The sequence below is a fragment of the Coenobita brevimanus genome, chromosome 101 (assembly GCF_032717465.1).
Source record: "Coenobita brevimanus isolate Jiangsu-jjx chromosome 101, ASM3271746v2, whole genome shotgun sequence".
Classification (NCBI taxonomy): domain Eukaryota; kingdom Metazoa; phylum Arthropoda; class Malacostraca; order Decapoda; family Coenobitidae; genus Coenobita; species Coenobita brevimanus.
Window position 1 is genome coordinate 4,617,740 of NC_137054.1, and position 24,962 is coordinate 4,642,701.

The 24,962-nt window shown below is 42.3% G+C and overlaps 1 protein-coding gene and 1 non-coding gene across 2 annotated transcripts; both read right to left on the reverse strand.

Moving 5' to 3' along the window:
* Positions 1 to 575: 575 nt before the first annotated feature.
* Positions 576 to 16,850, reverse strand: LOC145414855 (uncharacterized). Its single transcript, XM_080284275.1, has 4 exons — positions 16,747 to 16,850; positions 8,750 to 8,864; positions 1,443 to 1,682; positions 576 to 1,198 (listed from the first exon to the last, which is right to left on the reverse strand). The coding sequence occupies exons 1-4, from the start codon at positions 16,750 to 16,752 to the stop codon at positions 897 to 899; spliced, it is 663 nt and encodes a 220-aa protein (XP_080140401.1). The 5' UTR covers positions 16,753 to 16,850; the 3' UTR covers positions 576 to 896.
* Positions 16,851 to 21,231: 4,381 nt separating this feature from the next.
* Positions 21,232 to 21,350, reverse strand: LOC145415153 (5S ribosomal RNA). Its single transcript, XR_013900008.1, has one exon. It is a non-coding gene; the product is annotated as a 5S ribosomal RNA (ribosomal RNA).
* Positions 21,351 to 24,962: the final 3,612 nt, after the last annotated feature.

Sequence of the window (24,962 nt, forward strand, 5' to 3'; positions counted from 1 at the left end):
GCTGGATTGTTAAATCTTCAGCAACTTGTAGATTTCAATCAATGTGCACAAGGCACATAACCATCACTGACTGGTGTCTCACATCACAAGCTCAACTGGCACTTAACCCCAAAATGATGAGCATCCTAACCCTATTGCCCACTTCTTATAAATGCAGCTACATGGACCTGGAAACATGACTGCAAAATTTCCTGAAACTGGGGGTACCATTCAGACTGAGGTTTGAAATTTCATTATGAAATTATATTAACATAATGCCAATAAATCTTCTAAAAATATGACGAAAAGTTTTTGAGACACATTAGCTACAGTAGCAGTTAAGTAATTCTTCTGAGGCACAGCAGCTACCATGAAACAAACTTTGTTTCATTATTTAACCCCTCTAATGTTTTTTTTTTTCCCCTGGTCGAGGATGAGATGGAGGGATGGAGTGGACAGATATATGAGAGAGGGGGGCATGTGCTGGGGGGGGAGGGCAGTGAAATGGCGGGGGACAGGGTGACATGAAGGCAATATATGTGTGGCCACCCTTTACAGGACTGAGGGATCTGACAATAGATAAAATTCTGTTCACTTTAGAAGGAACCATTTTGAACCAAAGGGGTATGTTCATTTATAATCTTGACTGTGCCAGGCATCTTTCTCCAACTGGAGGCAGCAAAATGAAAGTATGAATATGTCATCATCTTTGCCAAAATTTGATTTTTTTTCAGGTAAGTTATTAGCAGCACTCAGTTACAAAGATTTGGTACACAGATTTGTGGGAGCCAGCTCTCCTTTTCTACACTATTTATTTGATGATAGGTATATTACTGTTGTTTGAACACAACATGCAGTTTTATATACAGTATATACTGTACATTTACAGTACCAGTATAGCTACAGCACCAGGTAATCTACTTCTCCCCTTCATCTGATGACGGGTCCTTTTGATCTGGTGGAGATTTTGATGTTGCCAACAATTCTTTCTCCTTAACCTGTTCCTCACTACAAACACTGACATCACTTTCCCGTGCACTTGGGGCATCAAGAGTGGCCTGGCTGGATGTAAGAGTGGTGTTGGTGGGTGTGTCTGGCATGTCCTGCAGTGCCTGGTGTATGTTAGCCAAGATGTCAGCTTCTAGCAGACGACATAGTTCCTCTGGTGCCACAGCTACCCTCTCAGGTGCCACTCTCCTTAAAACAACACCCAATGCTCCTGGAAATGAAAGAATGAGAGGTAAGTACGTTAAGTAATTCCTGGTAACAAAATTCACAGTTAAGGATTTTTAAAATACTGAGTCACTGGATCTCCATATTCAGGTTGTTTAAAACTGATTCATATTAACAAAAGGCCTTGGAAAATTAGACATCCAAACACAGTGGGAGACAGAAATACTACAGAAGGAATAAGTATGCTTAGCAGTGAAACAAAGGCTATTTAATGTCAAATATACACTCACCCTGGGGGTCCACTGTGGCTGAAGTGTTTCCTGGTGTTGGCTCTTCATGTTCATCACTTGGCACTCCTAGGTCCTGCATCATCTGGCTCACATGGGCTGAGCGTGTCCCAACCAGAGCATCAATCAGTCTCCTGCTCTCAGTCTTCCTCTGGCTTTCTGTCCGACCCTGAACACGAGCCAGTTTTCTCTCAAGGCCAGCCAGGTACTGTGAAGAGTCCTGCAGGGGCACATAGCTGCTGCCTGGATGAGTGTGTGTTTGTTAGTTATTTTCAACACTTGATAATTAGGGAATATGAAGTCTAATCATAAGTCAATAAAACTGAAGCACAAGTTATGGTTATTAATTACCTGCATACCAGTGGGTCCCGTTATACGAGTGGGGTATGTTAATGACGGAGTGCCCGCATAGTGAAAACTCGTATAACGGAGTATACAGGTATACCCAGAGGTACGATACCTCAGCTTAACGATGGGGATAGAAATACCACCATATCCCGCCTAATGATGGCTAAACCCCGGTTTAACAAACCTGAGTTTTTTAAACTGATTTTGATGATATTTTAGACTTAAATTTTATGTTTAGGTTGATTCATAAATTGTTTTAAACTTAAATTAATGCATTTTAGTCATAGGTGGGGTGAACAGTGTCATTTTGGGGTAAAGTTTACCAAGCTTGATTTTTTTCCAGTCTTAAATTTGACAATTTTCAGATTATATTTTTTGGTTTGGGTGAGTTATAAACTGATTTTATGCTTGGTTTTGCTTGTTTTAAAAGCTATTTGGGGGTTTAAGTTTGCTAGAAACTTGTTTTTGGACTTACTTGGTGGGTTTAGGACTTGGTTGGAAGGGAAACCCAAGGCTCAAAAACGCATCCCTATACAGTAGTTCCTCATTTATCCGGATGCTCAGTATCTGGATGTGTTCATTATCCAGATGCTGGATCTTGACTCTATTAAACCATTATCCGAATTTACTTGCTATCATCTGGACGTAAAAGTCCCCGAGAACTTCGGCTGGCCAGCCAACATGTTCAAACATTCAGTATTGTGGCCACTGGGCTCGAGCCGTAAGCAGGAAATAGTCCGTAACCCACAATCACAGCTAAAATGTCCGTCCACTCCTGTACTGAAAGGTCAAAGCTTTGCGCTCGTCCTATCACTCCCCAAAAACCTCCAGCACCTGAGTAATATGACTGTAACCCACAAGCGGTATCCAAACATCCGTATGCATTCCCCAACAAATGTCCAATATTGCACGGCCATGGGGGCCAAGTCTTTCCCAACCACCACCTCCATCGAACACAGACCACAAGCCACGAGTACATATTCGGCAACAATGACCATCCGCCTCCCTACTGAAGGTCGAAAGTCCCCCTGTCAAGGTGAGCTGTGTTTCCGTATGGCCACTCGGCACCTAACAGACTGCAAGCCACGGGTAAATGTAAAGTAAAAGCACTCGTCTGCCTGTTGACAGAAAGGGGAGAATCCTGCCCACAGTCTCGCTTCTCCCCCCCTCCCGTCCCTCCTCCTCCATACCCTTCCTGTTCCCCCCTCACTCCCTCAGTCCCTACTCTCCTCCGTGGTGATAACACCGACATGTGAGTTTTCAAATTTTTTTGCGATTTATTTGACTATTATTGGTTGTATCGAAATTCCGCAAAATCAACAAGAAAGCTCATGAAAGTCTGCATCTAGACATGCTTAACTTTTGGAAGGTGCTGGCAAAATTTTGCACTTGGATGGTGTGAAGTTGTATGAAAGTACTATTTTTTACTCATAAAAACTCTATTCTTACTATATTTCTGTACTTTTACTTGTCAGTTTCATGTGTTTTTATTAGCTTTTCTCATAGTATAAACACCAGCATAGATGATGCTATACGATTCATACCAATATAACCAATTTCCGGTGGCATATTTGGCTGTGGAATTTTTTCTGAGCCCCAGGAGCAATCACTCGTTACAGACAACAAATTTTCAAACTGTCAATTTTTTTTTGGATTTTTGTTATTTATGCAAGCTTTCTTGATGTTTAGCATTAATATGGATAATCCTACATGTGTTTTGATGTCTAAATATGGCAGACTGACCTGCATACAGTGCCAAAATTAGGAGGGGTACTGTACATACAGTCATGTATAGGTTGGGTGTTTTTTTGTTTTCAGTGGCTTTATTTTTCATGGCTTTCTTGGTGTTTAGCATTACTTTGGATATTCCTGTGTGTGTTGATGTCTAAATATGGGACTGACCTGAAAACTGCAAAAATTAGGAGGGGTACTGTACATGCAGTGGAGTATAGGTAGGGTGTTCTTTGGTTTTCAGGGTTTTTTCTTCATGGTCTTCTTGATGTTTTGCATTAGTCTGGATATTCCTGTGTGTGTTTTGATGTCTCAGTATGGCAGATTAACCTGACAGCAGTGTCAAAATTAGGAGGGGTACTGTACATAGTCATGTATAGGTTGGGTGTTTTTGGTTTTCAATGTTTTTTTTTTTTTTTTTTTAACGGTTTTATTGGTGTTTAGCATTAGTATGGATATTCCTATGTTTTGATTTCTAAATATGGCAGACTGACCAGGAAACAGTGCCAAAATTAGGAGGGGAAGTGAGCATGGAAGTGCAAAAGTTACTACATGACAGTATTGTGATACCAACTCTAACGTATGGAAGTGAAGCTTGGACGTTGTTGGAAGGACACAAGTCAAGAGTGAGAGCAGTGGAAATGAGTTATTTTAGAGGAGCCTGTGGAGTCACATGGAGTGACAGGCTGACAAATGAGGATATAAAGGAGCGTTGTGATGTGGATGTGATAGGAAGCGTTATGAGGAACACACTGAGGTGGTTTGGCCATGTGGAGAGGATGGAGGGTGAAAGACTGACAAAGAGAGTGTATGTGAGTGAGGTGGAGGGGGGAAGAGGGAGGGGGAGGCTGAGGATGAGATGGAGGGATGGGGTGGAGAGGTATATGAGGGAGAGGGGTATGAGTTGGGAGGGGGGTGTGAGTTGGGAGGGGGGTGTGAGTTGGGAGCAGGGCAGTGAAATGGCAGGGGACAGGGCGACTTGGAGGCGATTTGTTTGTAGCCACCCCAAACGGGATTGAGGCGTCTGGCAATAGATAGATAGACTGTACATAATGGTGTATAGGTAGGGTGTTTTTTTTTTTTTCTTTTTCCCCAATTCTTTTCTTGGTGTTTAGCATTAATTTGGATATTCCTATGTGTGTTTTGATGTCTAAATATGGCAGACTGATCTGAAAAAAGTGCCAAAATTACGAGAGGTACTGTAAGTAAAGTGGTGTAAAGGTAGGGTGTTTTTTTTTTTTTTTTGTGCTGAAAATTATTTTGGATAATCATTTTGTCAAAATATGGCAGATTGACTGGAAAACACTGCCAAAATAAGGAGGTGTACCATACACACACTAGTGTTTAGGTAGAGTGTTTTTAGGTTTTCAGTGTTTTTTCTGCATGGTTTTCTTGGTATTTAGCATTACACTGGATATTCCTATGTGTGTTTTGATGTCTAAATATGCCTGGAAGACCGGAAAACACTGCCAAATTAAGCATAGGTACCGTAAAAATAGGTTAGGTATAGGTTGGAGGTGGGTATAGGTAGGGTCTGGGTATGGTAGGGGAATAGTGTTCATTATCCGGATGTTGCCACTACCTGGACATGCCTTTGGCTCTATTATGTCCGGATAAATGAGGGATTATTGTATATTGGAAAAAGTCAGGGTTAGCAGGGGGAAGTCCAAATGTCGCTTTTATCGAATCTGCACTTTTTTTTGGAATGGCTTGGGCCTCAATTATTCCATTTTAGTGAGGTTTTACTATACTATCATGCAGACTTTTTTGCTTCTATGTTCACTTCCCTGTTTCTTATCACTGCTTTCTCTAAGAACCAGCCACCTTTCTTCCTTGTTGTACTCTTTCATGCACTTCATCCTCAAAACTTCCATCCTTACTCATCACACTACCTAAGTACTTAAATGCACTCACATTTTCTATTTCCACATCATCCAATCTCACTGTACATTTGTGACTTCATTTCTCTCGAAGGCCATAATTTTACTCTTCTCTTCATTCACCTTCAGATTTCGTTTCTTGCACACTCTCCCAAACTCATTCACCAAGTCAAGCAGTTCCCCTTTGTCTTCACTTAATAATACAGTATCATCTGCAAACAACAGTACTGGAAGTTTCCAAACGGTGCCCTCTCTCATTAGGGCCACTCCAACATCCACTGCTCTAACTTGTATCTCTTTTAAACCCCATTCATATACAGACTGAACAACGATGGAGACATGACACATCCTTGTTTCAATCCAACATTCTGACAGAAAAATTCACTCAGTTCACTATCCACATGCATTGCAGTCTTAGCACCTTCACAGATCCTCTTCATGGCATTCAACAACTTCCCTTTCACTCCACATATGCTTAATATTTTCCATATTCCTTGTCTATCCACTCTCTCATATGCTTTCTTCATATCCATGAAGGCTGCTTACTTCTCTTCCTTCTCTAGAAACTTTTCCACCAAAGACCTAGACATGAATATCTGATCTACACAACCTCTTCCCTTCCTAAAACCTCCCCATTCTTCTCCAACTAATTTCACTATTATTTCCCTAACTGTGTCAATAAGTATTTTCCCATATACTTTGCCTATTACACTAAGAAGACATGATTATCACACATTTCTTCTTCCCAGTTTCCTTTGTATGGGGGAAAAATCATACCTGAATTCTAATCCTCTGGGACTCCTTCCTCCCAGGCCAATCTGCACATTTTCCATATCCATTCTACTACTATCTCTCCCCCATGCTTCAGCATTTCATCACAAACTCCACCAATTCCCGGGGCTTTCCCCAGGTTGACTTTCTTTATTGCTTCTTCTACTTCCATTCTACAGATCTCTTCCTTCCTTCTCACCACCCTCCTACTCCCAGCCATTCTCCAGCCACTTATACTCACATTACTCTCATTCTCTATGCTTAACAGTTCCTTAAAGTGTTCCCTCCATCTGCTCACTTTTTCTCCCTTCTCCACAATTAATCTACTGTTTTTATCTTTCACTCCCATACTAACTTCTAACTCTCTTTACCTCCTTCCAGAACATTTTCTTACATTCCCTTCATTTTAAACTCAAATTTCTTCCAAATTCCTCATCCATTCTCTTCTTACTCTCTATAACTAATCTTTTCAACTCTGTCTTCCTCACTACATATAACTCCCTCTTCCATCTCTACTTCCTCCATGCCTCTGCTTCCCATCCATTCACTATATGCTTTCTTCTTTTGCACCACAGCTTGCCTCGCCTCTTCATTCCACCATGCTGTTCCTTGCACCCCCTTTCGTCTTCTCTTCACCCCACACACCACCTCACATGCTGCACAGATCTCTTCTGTGAATATCTTTCCCACACCTTCCACCTCCCCCATCTGGTCCAAATCATCTGCCAACAATGATGGTGCAAAATCTGTGGCTTCTGATGGCTTTGAAGGATTAAAAGACGAGTCCCTCCTCAAGACGTAAATCACACGTGGTGGAGACCACACTTTCTCTCCACCCCCTAACCTCAGAACCCCAGACCTCAAGGAAGGAAGGAGTAATGTAGATTTAGCACCAAGCCATAATATGGCTATATGGCACTGTAGGAGTAGAGGGGAAATGAAGAGTGGAGGAAACATGGAAACATGACGTATGGAAGCGAGGCGTGGACCTTGCAAGAGGGGAACAAGTAAAGAGTGAGAGCAGTGGAAATGAGTTACTTGAGAGGAGCATGTGGAGAGACATGGAGGGACAGGTTGACGAATGAAGAAGTGAAGGAACATTGTGGGGTGGATGTGGTTGAGAATATTAGGAGAAATACACTGAGGTGGTTTGGACATGTGGAGAGAATGGCGAATGAAAGACTGACTAAGAGGGTGTATGTAGGTGAGGTGGAGGGTGGGAGAGGGAGGGGTAGACCAAGGATGAGGTGGAGGGATGAAGTTGAGAGGTATATGAGGGAGGGGGGGATGAGTTGGGGGGAGGGTAGTCAAATGGTGGGTGACGGAGCGACTTGGAGGCGTTTTGTCTGCGGCCGCCCTCTGCGAGATTAGGGCGTCAGGCTATAGATAGATAGATGAATTACCACACGTGCAAAAGAGACACCATACTGTGGCTAGCATGACAACAGATGCCAGTGTGTGTACAGTCATAATTCAATGACAGTGTTAATATAAAAGTCAGTAATATAGCAATATAAGATACCTAAACTGTGTGGTCTGTGCGAAATAGTTGGTTCATAAATTACGTGAATGCACAGATGTCATACACATGTGGCTAGTGCGAAAACAGATGCCAGCATGTGTACACAGTCGTAATTCAACGACAGCTTTAGCGTGTAAGTGTGCTTCAGTGCAAGAACAGACGCAAAGAATGTGTGCCATACGATAGAATTGTACCTCTCCCTCGCGTGTCTGCATGTCACTTGCGGACCTCGCATATCATTATGCCTGACAACAGTGCCCACATGCTCTTAGGGGAGCATAACTAGGGCATTTACTTCAGTGTACCATGGCCAAACACCAAAGAAAACTGCCTGGTCCCCTATGGAATGAAAGAAATCTATGGGGTTTACTTGTGTATTTCACCTGATAGGCACGGTCATTATGGGGGGCCCAAAATTGACCTTCCTCGCTTTTGTGAGTACCAATTTGGATGGTTTTATGATTTTTGCATAAAACCCAATCTATCTAGGCTATAAATAAAAAAAAATAAAAAACTGGTCAGTACTGGGGAGGGAGGGGGGGGTCAGAGGTGCTAAAGTCGCTGGCACAAGGGGTGGGGGTTAAAACCGAAAAGTCAGATATGGATTTCTTCAACACAACACATACAAGTACATAGGGGCTTTTCTTGGTCAATAAAATCATCTGTAGGGAGCAAAAATAAACTGTAATAAATATCAAGCTGCCCAAACAACTTACCTAAGACAAAAATAAAGACAGCTAATGAACTCTTTGACTCATATGATTCACACTGAGCTGAGTAAATCATCTGGTGTTAGCTGGAATAAAATAATAGAACTACTAATCATGAGAGTTAATGGTGACAGTAGTAACACTCCCAGGTTCCTATGTTTCACTCTCAGCTGAATAAAGTCATCAGGAATTACAGCAGATGAAAAAGAATACAGTTCCAATGTTGACCTGACCATGATGGCTAATGAAGACAAATTAGCTCTCGGGTGAATATATTTGGCTAATGATACATGGAATGAAACACAGAACACATGACCATGAGAGGGTTAATGACTGCAAGGTTCTTACCTTCCACATTTTTGTCGTTTTCTGAGGATGCTACAGGTGGAGAAAATGAGTCCTCAAACCCAATATCACCACCTGATGTTGTGCTGACAGGGCCCCAGAGATCACTTTCATTTGGCTACAGAAATAAAAGAAAATGGTCAAATCAGTTCCTGTGCTCCTAATGAGGATTTATATAATACAGGATTGGACAATGGATATCTAGAAGAAATTAGCTCCATGGGGAGGGGGAAAAAAAAAAGAAAAAGGTGGTAGTAAAACAATGAAGTGGATGGGAAATGGAGTAAGATATAAAGAGGACAGACAGGGATCGAATAATGGAAGTGAAGATGAGGCTGAGTGGTGATTAGTCTGTCTTGGCAACTCTACACAAGATATCATGATGTACTGTAACTGAGGGAAAAGTTATGAAATACTTGTAATTTGATATCAGAATGAAACTACATTTATGTCATTTTAAAATTATGGATATTTTTCAATTACAGTACTGAATATGAATACTGAATAGATAAAAAATGAATTTTAGAAAACATACTGTATTAGTAACCATCTAATCCTTTGAATTAAAGAGTTAAAGCTCGCCGCCTTTAATCCCTCCAGTATGAGATCACTGCTAAACTGAATATAATCATCTGGAGGAGTTAGCAAGGGTAGCTGCTGTACACTAAAATCACCAGGATTTAAGGCATTAACTGAGATTATAATCTTTTCAGACTAAAAGACATCTCTCCTAAGCTGAACAGAACTGTCTTGATGACAGCTAGGTGGGATTAATTACACAGAGAAAGACCTCTTCCGGCTGTAACACTTAAAAAATTAAGCGTAATACAATCACAAAGTAGTGGGGTTGGGGGAGGATTAGTGCCCCTCCCTGTAAAACAATTCACTCTAAGTCTCGGCCACCCCGTTTGGGATACATGGCGTCTGGCAATGAATGGATGAAAACAATCACAAAGTAAGTAACTGGCTCAAAATATCCTGTACAGTTCACTGAGTAGGTAAGTGGCTCTTAATACTGTACTCTACTTTAATACATGTTCACTGTCAGTACTACAGGTGGTTGTTGTTGTTGATCAATCCCAGTCCGTCTGGCTGAGCAGATCCATCAACCACCAGCAAGCAACTGCTCCTGATGGGCTGTTCCCTTGTGACTGAGAGCTGGGAGTAGTGTGTAAGTTTGGTTCCTGAATAGATGCTGCATTTGCGTCTCTCCGCCCAGTTTACTGATACATCATAGTGGACTCCACTTCATCTTGTTATTTGGTTATATGGTTACCACCCAGCAGTGTTAATGGTTTCCAGGGTTACAGGAAACCATTAGGATTGTCAATCAGTGTACCGTCACCTGAAGTGGACAGAAGAGTAGCTAATAAAAATCTATCTATCTATCTATTGCCAGACGCCTCAATCCCGTTTGGGGTGGCCACAAACAAATCGCCTCCAAGTTGCCCTGTCCCCCGCCATTTCACTCCCCTGCTCCCAGCTCACACCCCCCTCTCTCATATACTTCTCCACCCCATCCCTCCATCTCATCCTCGGCCTCCCCCTCCCTCTTTCCCCCTCCACCTCACTCACATACACTCTCTTCGTCAGTCTTTCACCCTCCATCCTCTCCATATGGCCAAACCACCTCAGTGTGTTCCTCATAACGCTTCCTATCACATCCACATCAACACCACAACGCTCCTTTATATCCTCATTTGTCAGCCTGTCTCTCCATGTGACTCCACTCTCTCCATGTGACTCCACAGGCTCCTCTTAAATAACTCATTTCCACTGCTCTCACTCTTGACTTGTGTCCTTCCAACAACGTCCAAGCTTCACTTCCGTACGTTAGAGTTGGTATCACAATACTGTCATGTAGTAACTTTTTCACTTCCATGCTCACTTCCCTGTTTCTTATCACTGCTTTCAAGGAACCAGCAACCTTTCTTCCCTGCTGTACCCTTTCAAGCACTTCACCCTCCAAACCTCCATCCTTACTCATCACACTACCCAAGTACTTAAACGTACTCACACTATCCAATTCCTCACAATCCAACCTCGCTGTACATTCACTGACTTCACCTCTCTCAAAGACCATCACTTTCCTCTTCCCTACATTCACCTTTAGATTCCGTTTCTTACACACTCTCCCAAACTCATCCACCAAGCCTTGCAGCTCTCCTTCGTCTTCACTCAACAACACAGTATCATCTGCAAACAACAGTACAGGGAGTTTCCAAACACTATCCTCTCTCACCATGGCCACTCCAACATCCACTACCCTACCTTGTACCTCTTTCATTACCCCATCCATGTACAGATTGAACAACCATGGAGACATGACACATCCCTGTTTCAACCCAACCTTCAAAGAGAAAAATTCACTTAGATCACCATCCACATGCACTGCAGCCTTCGCACCATCGTACATACTCTTCACAGCATTCAACAACTTTCCATCCACTCCATATATTCTTAACACTTTCCGCAATCCTTGTCTATCCACCCTGTCATATGCTTTCTCCAAATCCATGAATGCCGCATACAACTTCTTTCCCCTCTCTAGAAACTTTTCCACTAAAGATCTGAGAATGAATATCTGATCTACGCAACCTCTTCCCTTCCTAAAGCCTCCCTGTTCTTCTCCAACTAATTTCTCTGTTCTTTCTCTAACTCTGTCAGTAAGTATCCTACCATACACTTTTCCTATTATACTAAGAAGACAAATGCCCCTATGGTTACCACACACTTCTTTTTCCCCTTTTCCTTTGTACAAGGGAATAATTATACCTGACTTCCAATCCTCCGGGACTCTACCTTCCTCCCAGGCCAATCTGCACATCTTCCACATCCATTCTACTACTATCTCTCCCCCATGCTTCAGCATTTCACCACACACTCCATCAATTCCTGGGGCTTTCCCCGATTTAACTTTCTTCATTGCTTCCACAACTTCTATCCTACTGATTTCTTCCTGTCTTCTCACCTCCCTCCTTCTCCCAGCCATTCCCCAGCCACTTATACTTGCATTACTTCCATCCTCTACGTTCAACAATTCCTTAAAGTGTTCTCTCCATCTGCTCACTTTTTCTCCCTTCTCCACTAGTAATCTACCATTTTTATCTTTCACTCCCCTGCTAACTTCATTTCCACCCTGTCTTACTCTATTCACCTCTCTCCAGAACATTTTCTTACAGTCCCTCCACTTTACACTCAAATTTCTTCCAAATTCCTCATCCACTCTCTTCTTACTCTCTCTTACTAATCTTTTCACATCTCTCTTCCTTTCTACATATAACTCTCTCTTCCGCCTCTCAACCTCTTCCACGCCCCTATTTCTCATCCATTCATTGTATGCTTTCTTCTTTTGTGCCACAGCCTGTTTCACCTCTTCAGTCCACCACGCTGTTCCTTGCACCCCCCTCCGTCTTCTCTTCCTTCCACACACCACATCACATGCTGCACATATTTCTTCTGTAAATATTCTACACACAACTTCCACGTTTCCCATCTGCTCCAATTCATATTTGCCCAATCGTTCCTCCACTTCTCTCTTATACTCTGCCTTTTTCTCATCCTCCTGTAGCCTTTCCACTCTCCTTGCAACTACTCCTTCCTCTCGTCTTTCCCTTCTTCTATTCCTCCAACTTTCTTGTACTTTAATTCTGGCCATCACCAAGTAGTGGTCAGAAAGTCCACTCCCCCAACCTCTATACACTCTTGCATCCATTACACATCTTCGCATCCTTTCATCCACACACACATAATCAATCATTGCCTTCCTTTCATTCAGTTCACCACCCACCCTTCTCATCACTCGCCATGTATACCTGTGAATCATTTTATGCCTGAAGAGGGTATTGGCTATCACCAACCCCCTCCCAGCACAAATGTCCACTAAAGCACTCCCATTCTCATCTATCTCAGCAGGCACACCCCACTCACCAACTATTCCATCCACCTTCACATTCCCAACTTTACCATTCATATCACCAATCAAAAACACTCTCTCATTCCTTCCAAACTTTTCCATGCACACTTCTACATTTGTCCAGAACTCTTCTCTCACTCTTCTAGCACGATCTTGCGTTGGCGCATACACACACACAATCGCCCACATTTGTATTCCAACTTTCAACTTTACCCACACAATCCTTGACCCAACTGATCCATACTGTCTTATGCTCCTCTTCCATCTTTTACTCACAACTATACATACTCCTTCCTTTGCCCTCTCATTCTCACCTACTCCTGCACATATACCCCATCCATACTCCCATTCTCTCACACTTTCTCCTCTCCATTTTGTTTCAGTTATTCCACATACATCCACTTTCGCATCCTCAAGCACCTGGACAATCTCTCTCTCTTTCACCTCATCATTCGCTCCCCTTACATTCCAGGTTCCAATTACAATGTCCTTTGTCCTGGGGGTAGGGGGGTTTCAAGAATACTCCCCCAGTATCCCTGCTTGTCGTACGAGGCGACTAAAAGGGTTGGTGGTGGGTTAGTGCCCCACCCCGTAAAAAGAACTAACTAAAAAAGCAAATAAAGCGCCTCGGACCCGGACGGACCATACGTTGATGACTAAGGAACGGACAAAGGACATTCTGAGAGTAGGAACGTGGAATGTGAGAGGAGTGAATGATGAAGTGAAAGAGAGAGAGATTGTCCAGGTGCTTGAGGATGCAAAAGTGGATATATGTGGATTGACTGAAACTAAATGGAAAGGTGAAAGGATGAGAGAATGGGAATACGGTGTAGGTATATGTGCGGGAGTCAGTGAGAATGAGAGGGCAAGAGAGGGAGTATGTCTGATGATAAGCAAGAAGTGGAAGGAGAATATAAGAGAGTATGGAACAGTGGGTGCAAGGATTGTATGGGTGAGGATGAAAGTAGGTATACAAGCATGGGCGATTGTATGTGTATATGCTCCAACAGAGGATCGAGTGGCAAGAGTGAAAGATGAGTTTTGGGCGAGAGTAGAAGCATGTATGGACAAGTTTGAGAGGAGCGAGAGAGTGCTGTTGATTGGAGACATGAATGGCAAAGTCGGGAATGTACGAGTGGATGGAGTGGTTGGTCAGTGGGGTGTGCCAGCGGAAGTAGATGGGAATGGTAGTGCTTTGGTGGACATCTGTGCTGGTAAGGGGTTGGCAATAGCCAACACCTACTTTCGTCATAAGATGATCCACCGGTATACATGGAGAGTAATGAGGAGGATGGATGGTGAACTTGTTGAACGAAAGGCAATGATAGACTACGTGTGTGTGGATGAGCGAATGAGAAGACAAGTGTTGGATGCAAGGGTGTGGAGAGGGTGGGGGAATGGAGTCTCGGACCATCACTTAGTGATGGCCAAGGTAGAGCTGCAAAGAAAGTGGTTGAGGAGGCGAAGGGGAAGACAGGAGGAAGCAGCTCCTGTGAGAAGAGTGGAGAAATTGCAAGATAGTGAGAAGAGGACAGAGTATAAGAGCATAGTGGAAGAAAGATTGGGAAGGTATGAGCTAGAGCAGATGGAAGGGGTGGAAGACGTATGTAAGATATTCACGGAAGAGATAAGCACAGCGTGTGAGGCGGTTTGTGGAGTGAGGAGGAGATGCAAGGGTGTGCAAGGGACAGCATGGTGGAATGATGAGGTGAAACGAGCTGTGGAACAAAAGAAGAAGGCATATGGTGAATGGTTGGCGAGTAGAGGTAGGGGAGATGATGAGAGAGAGAAGAGAGAAGTATATGTGAGCAGGAGAAGGGAGGTTAAGAGACTGGTGAAGGAGAGTAAGAAGAAAGTGGATGAAGAGTTTGGGAGGAATCTGAGTGTGAAATGGAGGGAGAGTAAGAAATTGTTTTGGAAGGAGGTAAAGAAAGTAAGGCAGTGTGAAAGGGGAAATAGTAGGGGAGTGAAAGATAGGAATAATAGATTGTTGGTGGAGAAGAGAGAGAAATTGAGGAGATGGAAGGAGCACTTTGAGGATTTGTTGAATGTAGAGAGTGAGAGCAGTGTGAGTATAAGTGGTTGGGGAATGGCTGGGAGAAGAAGAGATGAGAGGAGGGAGGAAGAGATCAGTAGGTCGGAAGTAGTGGAAGCGATGAAGAAGATTAAGCTGGGAAAGGCCCCAGGAATTGATGGAGTGTGTGGTGAAATGCTTAGGTATGGGGGTGAGATTGTTGTGGAGTGGATATGGAAGTTGTGTAGATTGGCTTGGGAAGAGGGAAGGGTTCCAGAGGACTGGAAATCAGGTATAATTGTTCCTCTGTACAAAGGAAAAGGGGAGAGAGAAGTATGTGGTAACCATAGGGGTATTTGCCTTCTTAGTGTGACTGGTAAAATATATGGTAGAATACTCATTGATAGGGTTAGGCATATGACAGAGGAGCTAGTTGGAGAAGAACAAGGGGGATTTAGGAAGGGAAAAGGGTGTGTAGATCAGATATTTGTTCTAAGATGTTTAGTGGAGAAGTATCTAGAGAAGGGAAGGAAAGTGTACGCTGCCTTCATGGACTTGGAGAAAGCTTATGACAGAATAGATAGGAAAGGTATGTGGAAGGTATTAAGAATATATGGAGTGGAGGGAAATTGTTGAGTGCTGTGAAGAGTATGTACGAGGGAGCTAGGGCTACGGTGCGAGTGGATGGTGAGCTGAGTGAGTTCTTTGATCTCAATGTGGGACTGAAACAGGGGTGTGTAATGTCTCCTTGGCTGTTTAATATATATATGGATGGGGTCGTAAAGGAGGTACAAGGTAGGGCAGTGGATGTGGGGTGGCCTTAATGAATGAGGGTGAGATTTGGAAGCTTCCGGTGTTGCTGTTTGCTGATGATACAGTATTGTTGAGTGAAGATGAATGGGAGTTGCAAGGTTTGGTGAATGAATTTGGGACAGTGTGTAGGAGGAGGAAGCTGAAAGTTAATGTAAACAAAAGTAAAGTTATGGTGTTTGAGAGGAATGAAGTCACAGAGTGTGCAGTGAGGTTGGATGGTGAGGATATGGAGAATGTGAGTGCATTCAAGTACTTGGGTAGTGTGATGAGTAAGGATGGAACTTTGGGGGATGAAGTACGTGAAAGGGTACAGCAGGGAAGGAAGGTTGTTGGCACACTGAAAGCAGTGATGAGAAATAGGGAGGTGAGTATGGAAGTTAAGAAGTCACTGCATGATGGTATTGTGATCCCTACCCTGACGTATGGAAGCGAGGCGTGGACCTTGCAAGAGGGGAACAAGTCAAGAGTGAGAGCAGTGGAAATGAGTTACTTGAGAGGAGCATGTGGAGTGACATGGAGGGACAGGTTGACGAATGAAGAAGTGAAGGAACGTTGTGGGGTAGATGTGGATGTGGTTGAAAAGATTAGGAGAAATACACTGAGGTGGTTTGGACATGTGGAGAGGATGGAGAATGAAAGACTGACTAAGAGGGTGTATGTAGGTGAGGTGGAGGGAGGGAGAGGGAGGGGTAGACCGAGGATGAGGTGGAGGGATGGAGTTGAGAGGTATATGAGGGAGGGGGGGGTGAGTTGGGGGGAGGGGAGTCAAATGGTGGGTGACAGAGTGACTTGGAGGCGTTTTGTCTGCGGCCACCCTTTGCGGGATTAGGGCGTCGGGCTATAGATAGATAGATAGATAGTTTTCCGGGAAGGGGCACTAACCCTCCGCCAACCCTTTTAGTAGCCTTTTACGACAAGCAGGGATACTGGGGGAGTACTGTATTCTTGAAAACCCCCCTACCCCCAGGGGGGGAAAAGGAGAAGTAGGGAGAGAGGAGGATGGACAGAGAGAGAGAATAGGAAAGGGGAAGGGAGAAGTAGGCAGCACTACATCCAGTGAGTGGATTATGGTTGCCACCACCTACCACCGGTACGGTACTACTGTAATAATATTGTACCAATTTGCAAATAAACTACAAAGTGGAAAAAAAAAAAAAAAAATATAGTAAATAATGCCTTGAGCACACTGCTAACAGAACTGCTCTGAACTGTACACAAGCCTGCTCAAAACAGGAACTTTGCTCTATACTAACTAACCTGCATTCTGTGCACCCAGCCTCACTGATGAAATGTGCTGGTACTTAAAGCTCAGATAAGACGATACTTCACTTATCTCCACAATTCTGAAAAATAATAAAAAATTGGGGAAACTGTTATAATTACAGTAGGGTTAATTTAAAATTAAATCAATTTAAAATCAGCGTCTGCTATTTTTTTGGCCTAAAACCTTAACTTCACTGAAATCCACATGTTACTATGGTAAGTACCGTCTGTCTATCTATCTAGCTATTGCTAGATGCCATAATCCCGTAAGGGGTGGCCATTTGACTTAGAGTTATCTGTTTTACGGGGAAGGGCACTACCCCTCCACCAACCCACTTCTTGACACATAGGGAGCACGTATGGTTATATGATTACCACCCAGTGCTGTAAATGGTTTCTTGGCTTACAGGAAATCATTTGGCTTGTCACTCAATGTAAAGCCACCTGTAAAGGAAAGAAAAGCAATAAGAAGTGACAGGAAAGATGAGAGAAACAGGAAGAGAGGAGGGCAGGCACAGAAAAAGAATGATAAAGGCTAAGGAAGAAGTAGGCAGCACTACATTGAGTGAGTGGATGATGATCGCCACCACCTACCACAATTTATGATTCTAAACAAGTTTCCACTATTGACATGATATACAAAAATGAAGTGTATTATTATTTTGTTCACCATTCTCTGTTTTTAAGAGATGAAGAAAAGATTACTGCTTATCAGTGCCCTCCAGTAACATCATATACCCTATAGGTATTGTAATACAAAATAAATACCAGTAGCCACAATACCAATTACAGTATAATGTTACATTCTGAAAAATGCCCATGAGCTTAACATTTACCAAAAATTCTTAAAGCTATAAATGCACCTACAAGGGTAACCATAATGTCCTGCACCTACAAGGGAACCATAATGTCCTGTTCCGCAGGGAAAATTATTCATATGACAGTACTGTAAACAATGTTGTACAATTTTATCATAAAGAAATGTTCCCCTATTCTCATAACAGAATAAAATACCTTTAGGGAATGGGACTTACATCTGACTTGTTCACCACTTACCTAGTCTTCATAAGGCTACCTGATGAAAGAATTTCAAAAATTTCAGTAAAATAGGAGGCATTAGGCTCTTTGCAGCCAGAGAACCATGTGTGGGACACATGTAATAGTAGTAGTAGTTGTTCCCTAGGCAGTCTGGCCGAACAGCCCCGAGCCCCTTAGGAAGGCCATGGCCGAGACCGGGCTTTCCCACAAAGCTCTCAAAGAGTGTATGTTGTGTTGTTGGCGTAGGTGATTGTGTGCAATGCAGTCTTCCACAATGTGCTTAATGGTATGGGGTGCTGTGTTGCATCCTGGACAGGCATCAGCAACGAAGTCATCCAGCCTCTTCAGGTAGCTTAAGAGGGCTGGAAGGTGCCCACATGGATGTTGGAGGAATCCTCAATGAGAGAGGGCAACATGTGGAAATTTCCTGTTCTGTTGTTTGCGGATGGAGCAGTGGTTGGTAAACAACGCAACCAGTCAGAGAGATCGTCGGTAAACATTGCCACAGGTGACACAAACACTTCCTTAAGTGCTCAAAAATAGGTATACCAATACTTTGTTTTTTTCTAATAATTCTTGCAGTCAGAATTCTATCAATCTACTGCCAGACGCCTTAATCCCGTAAGGGGTGGCACAAACAAATCGCCTCCATGTTGCCTTGTCCCTCGCCATTTCACGGCCTTCTCCCCAGCTCATACCCCCCTCTCTCATATGCCTCTTCACTCCATCCTTCCATCTCATCCTCAGCCTCCCCCTCCCTCTCCTCCCCTCCCCTTCACTCACATACACTCTCCTTGTTAGTCTCCCATTCTCCATCCTCTCCAGATGGCCAAACCACCTCAGTGTATTTCTCCAAAGTTTCTGTCACATCCACACCACAATACTCCTTCACTTCCTCATTTGTCAGTTGCCTCTCCATGTAACTCCATATGCTCCTCTCAAATAACTCATTGCCACTGCTCTCACTAAACTTCTGTGCTTCCAACAAGGTCCAAGCTTCACTTCTATACGCTAGACTTGGTATCACATTACTTTCATGCAGCGACTTTTTTACTTCCATGCTCACTTCCTTATTTTTTATCACTGCTTACAATGAACCAACCACCCTTCTTCCTTGTTGTACCTTTCAATGAACCAGCCACCCTTCTTCCTTGTTGTACCTTTCAATGAACCAGCCACCCTTCTTCCTTGCTGTACCTTTCAATGAACCAGCCACCCTTCTTCCTTGCTGTACCTTTCAATGAACCAGCCACCCTTCTTCCTTGTTGTACCTTTCAATGAACCAGCCACCCTTCTTCCTTGCTGTACCTTTCAATGAACCAGCCACCCTTCTTCCTTGCTGTACCTTTCAATGAACCAGCCACCCTTCTTCCTTGCTGTACCTTTCAATGAACCAGCCACCCTTCTTCCTTGTTGTACCCATTCAAGCACTTCATCCTCCAAACTTCCATCCTTATTCATTACATTACCCAAGCACTGAAATGCACTAACATTTTCATTTCCTCCTCATCCAGTCTCACTGTATATTCAGTGACTTCATTTCACTTGAAGACTATAATTTTACTCTTCCCTACAATCACCTTTAGATTCTGTTTGTTACACAATCTCCCAAACTCAGTACGGTAGCTACCAAGCCTTGCAGTTCTCCTTCACCATCACTTAGCAATGCAGTACCTATCATCAGCAAATAATAATACAGGAAGTTTCCAGACACTGCCCTCTCTCATTAGGGGCACTCAAACATCCACTGCTCTACCTTATACCATATCTCTTTTATAAACCCATCCATGTACAGATTGAACAACCATGGCGACATGACACATCCCTGTTTCAATCCAACATTCAGATAGAAAAATTCACTCATATCACTATCCACATGCACTGCAGCCTTAGCACCCTAATACATAGCTACTCAACAGTATTCAACAACTTCCCTTTTGCTCCATATATTTTTTGTATTTTCCACATTCCTTGTCTATCCATTATGTCACATGTTTTCTTCAAATCCATGATGGCAGCATACAACTTCTTTCCCTTCTCTAGAAACTTTTCCACTAAAGACCTAAGGATGCATATCTGATCTACACAACCTCTTCCCTTCCTAAAACCTCTCTCTTCTTCTCTACCTAATTCCTTTGTTATATACTTCTCTAACTCTGTCAATAAGTATCCTACCATATACTTTGCCTATTACACTAAGAAGACAAGGGGATAAGTGATTATTCTTCAGAGCTAAACCTGGACAGATCATACAGCTTCCCCTGCTAGGGTTACAAGACGGCACTAACCCTCCAAGCAAAGGCAGCTACCCGGGTGAGGTGCGAACTCTCGACCTCACGATCTCAAGTCCAGCGCTCTACCACTAGCCACCCCACTCCCCACCAAGATGACAAATGTCCCTATGATAACCACACACTTCTTTTTACCCTTTTCCTTTGTACAGAGGAATAATTATACCTGACTTCCAATCCTCGAGGACTCTACCTTCCTTCCAGGCCAATCTGCGCATCTTCCATTCTGTATCCATTCTACTACTATCTCTCCCTCATGCTTCATCATTTCACCACACACTCCATCAATTCCTGGGGGTTTCCCTATGTTAATTTTCTGTATTGCATATATATGTATATATATATATATATATATATATGTATATATATATATATATATATATATATATATCTATCTATCTATCTATCTATCTATCGCCTCAATCCCGTTCGGGGTGGCCACAAACAAATCGCCTCCACGTCGCCCTGTCCCTCGCCATTTCACTGCCCTGCTCCCAACTCACACCCCCTCTCATATACCTCTCCACCCCATCCCTCCATCTCATCCTCGGCCTCCCCCTCCCTCTTCCCCCCTCCACCTCACTCACATACACTCTCTTCATCAGTCTTTCACCCTCCATCCTCTCTACATGGCCAAACCACCTCAGTGTATTCCTCCTAATGCTTCCTATCACATCCACATCCACACCACAATGCTCCTTTATATTCTCATTTGTCAGCCTGTCTCTTCATGTGACTCCACAGGCTCCTCTTCAATAACTCATTTCCACTGTTCTCACTCTTGCCTTGTGTCCTTCCAACAACGTCCAAGCTTCACTTCCATACGTTAGAGTTGGTATCACAATACTGTCATGTAGTAACTTTTTCACTTCCATGCTCACTTCCCTGCCTCTTATCACTGCTTTCAAGGAACCATATATATATATATATATATATATATATATATATATATATATATACACACACACATATATATAGCATACTTACCTTGAGATCATGAATCTGCTATAATATTGTTGGAATCAGCATGTTTCATTCATTCATTCATTGCCAGACGCCATGTATCCCAGACGGGGTGGCCAAGGGCTTAGAGTTAATTGTTTTACAGGGAGGGGCACTAATCCTCCACCAACCCCACTTGACGTAGGGATGCCAACAGCATCTGGTGTTCCCAGGTGGTCACCCATCCAAGTACTAACCAGACCCAACGTTGCTTAACTTCGCTGATTGAACGGGAAGCGGTGTACTCAACGTGGTATGGCCATTTGGTAAAGAATTACCAACAATTCTTGACTATCACGAAAATGGTCAAAAATGTACAAAATACAAAGTGGAGTAAAAGCGATTGTTAAAGACCCTTCTGGTGCTAACAGTAAAATGTTGCTAGCTATAAAAAAAAAAAATACATTGGACAACACCTCTTTGAAAGATGAAATTATAGGCTATTTTCCGACAGCCTTCATTGTGTTTCAGATGACTCTGATCTTCATTTCATATATAGCAGAAATCGGTAGTTTCTGACACTTATTTCAACTCTCCATAAATTTTAAAACCCTTCTCAGATGGAGAGGTCTTAGAAGATCACGGAAAATGAGGGGTTAAATAATTAGAACCTAGAGAAACTACCAACTTCCGGTACAAAGCTGAAAATTCGTCCGAAACGAAAACCACCGGAAAAATAATTTCACCTTCGCCTAAAATCACATCTGAACAAAATTAGATTATCCAAACCAAAAATTATCTAACCTAACCCAACCAGAAATTGCTGTTCTTGAAAAATGTCATAATTTGGTATAATATTGATTGGTAATAATTCACAGAAATTGGAGGTGGTCTGAAAGCACAGTAATACCCAATCGCCTAGTAATGTAGGAGCTGAACCCACATAATTACCAACTGTCATTTACTATGTACCGTAGCCAGTTTCTGATACTGTAAACCATACAATATTGAAAGCCTTCCGTAAATTGGCAACGGTACATTTGTAATCAATCAGTAGGGCTCTTCCATCACTTGTCTACGCCTATTAGATTGCATTTTCTGAGTAGTCTGTATTAAATGCAAGAAACACTACATATAGCTGGAAAAAAAAAAAAAAAAAAGGTACCTCTAGAAAAAACACAACCGTGAGGGTGTATCAGCTGTGTTTACAAAGATGCACGGTTGCCAACTCACGCAAACTGGAAGTTGCTAGATCAAGTTCTAAAGTTGCTAAATTATTAAATATAAGGACTATAATAATGCTTACAATGAAAACACTATAAGTGACCCACATAAGTTGAATGCGTAATTATCAGAATAACGATGTGAGGAAAATGCGGTGTAACATAAATTTTACGAATAATACTGTTTAGAAGCGGGATTTGCTAGTTCTCAGTAGTTCTCGTACTTCGGTTACAATCACAGCCCAAATCTTCCCCCCGATATCCTAACAATTTTATATTGGAGAATAAAAACGGGTAATTATCAACGTATTGATAAATGTGTTTAAATATGCCCGCAAATACATTCATTTTCATTTCAAATCAATATTTATACAAAACAGAAGTCTGGCAAGCTGAAGGCGAAATATACTTCCGCTAACCTTAGCACATTTGTGCTCTAAATCCTATTTTTTTTTTTTTATAGTAAAATGAAAATTTTGACTTCATTACAATAATTGTGTGTGCATAAAACTATTTGGTCATAAAAATGATAATGTTTTCCAATTACAAGCGCCGATTCGGTATTTCATCGCACCCCAGTTGAAGCATGTAGATGACCCTGTTGATGCGTGTAGATGCATTGAGGCGGTAAAGAAATAATGCGTCGCTGAGCCTGAGATTAGTGTACAAGGAGCATACAAAAAAAAAAAAAAAAAAAAAAAATGGACAGTGTATGGTGAATCTTGACGAATCCCAAGTATCGAAAGGTCGGAAAGGTAGCATTACAGGTTGATTAATCAGAATGTAGGAGTTTTGAGTCCTAGGCTTAATTATAATGCCCCAGTTTTTAAGCCCCAAACCAGTGAAGCGCATGGTTATAATGGGGGTCCAATTAAAAAGAAACCTCAGGAATTTGATGGCAAAGTATCTTAGGAAGCGTACTCCTTTGAGTTACTTACTGATCAGAAGAATGGTTGGGATGATAGGAAGAGGGCAGTGCAACTTGCTACTAGCCTCAAGGGTGCCGCAATGGAAATCTGAGCCAGATGTCAGACCATATACGTAAAATATTCCACAGTCATTTCGCTATTTACCTTCCCATACGACTTTGGCAAATCCGCAAATGCCATAAACACCTTAGTCCTTCTCACATGCTTTTTCCTGTTTGTGTAAGGGTCGTATACTCACGGCAACTAAGGAGGATTTCTAGCACTCCTTCCTTACTATACGGGTAGTTCGTTCACCATAATTTGACGGATTTTCATTCTCCTGTACCTTATTTTCTGTGACTCAGTGGCAGAAGGCGACATTGCTATGTTTTTACATCTCTTTCGTAGAATTTTTTCCCGTTTACGATCGTATTCAAGCATTAATTAATCTTTTGTATTCAAGATAATGACAGCAAAATTTACTCCTAATTAAAGCGAACAGATTATGTGATTTTATTAGGTTTAGAGGAATCCTTAAGTGCAGAAGTTATTGAACGGAATTTCTTTCCCTACCAGCTCAAAAAGTCTATCACAAAGTCAATAACGTTGTCCAGAGTCAGATATAATGTATGGAATACACCAATGGGTTAAAACAAGCATGCTCCAACTCACTCTCAGCTGAGTAAGTTCGTCCAACGTTAGCCTATATCTGCAACAGAATACCAGAGCTGCCTCAGCCATATGAGAGTACGGTACTGGCATTAATACTTTCATGTTCACAGTCACTCTCAGATGCATATAATTATCCTCCGTTAGATGGAATAGAATATTAATGCTGATTCAGCCATGATGGGGTTTCCGCAAGGTAAATTTCCATATCAGTTGACTGTTATCAGAAGCAGGTTTGCTTTAAGTTTTTAACCCTTTTCCTCCTTGTTTTTATTCTTTCAATTTATGGGTTAATATTTTCTTAAGGGAAATAATTCGAGCGAAAGTTTCATTTACCCTTTCATTACTAGAAGTTATTCCTAAATTGAAGAAAATCGTCTGGCGGCAGAGATCAAAATAAAAATAAAACGTTATCTGGTTGCGAAGTGTATGGTAGCCGCGTGAGTGAATGCAAAAGCCACCTTACACACAACGCTTTCATGACGAGAGGCACGTTTTCTTTCGCTGAACAAAATTGCATCGCTGTAGCTAAAGTAATGCACTGTTTTTAAACCCTAGACCAGTGATTCTCAAACTATGGGTCGCGACCCGAAGGTGGGTCGCGAGAGGAATTTTGATGGGTCGCAGGGACATAGAATAGGTCTAATGCTTTTAGTGTATCTTATTTACTTAATTGAAATTGTAATTATCCTTAATAAACTATTAGCATATTCATAATACCTACGATAGGCTATATAGGCAACCGGTTACTCTCTCTCTCTCTCTCTCTCTCTCTCTCTCCCTGATTTTTTTACCCTGTGGGTCGCGAAGTCTTGAAATATTCCAAATAGGGTCACACACTAAAAAGTTTGAGAACCACTGCCCTAGACGAAGAGAAACCACTCCTACTATTAGCACTCTCATGATCGGAACTTCTTTAGTAATCTATTCCAACTAACGCCAGACGACTACATTCAGCTGAGCGTGAAGCACCATTTACCCTCACATGACAGGGATAACTCTAATATTATAATTTACATAATGCCAGACGATTTTACTCAGCCTAGAGGGAGACACGGGAAGCTGAGAAAGTTAAATGGGTTAGAGACTCTCGTCGGTCAGTGAGAGAGGAGCGAGTTGGCAAGAATGTACCGTACACA

Excerpts from the sequence above, each read along its gene's own strand:
- LOC145414855 (XM_080284275.1), bottom strand. Across the intron at positions 1,683-8,749 it reads AAACGACAAAAATGTGGAAG|GCAGCAGCTATGTGCCCCTG; the intron begins GTAAGAACCTTG and ends ACACTCATCCAG. Across the intron at positions 1,199-1,442 it reads AGCCACAGTGGACCCCCAGG|GAGCATTGGGTGTTGTTTTA; the intron begins GTGAGTGTATAT and ends TTTCATTTCCAG.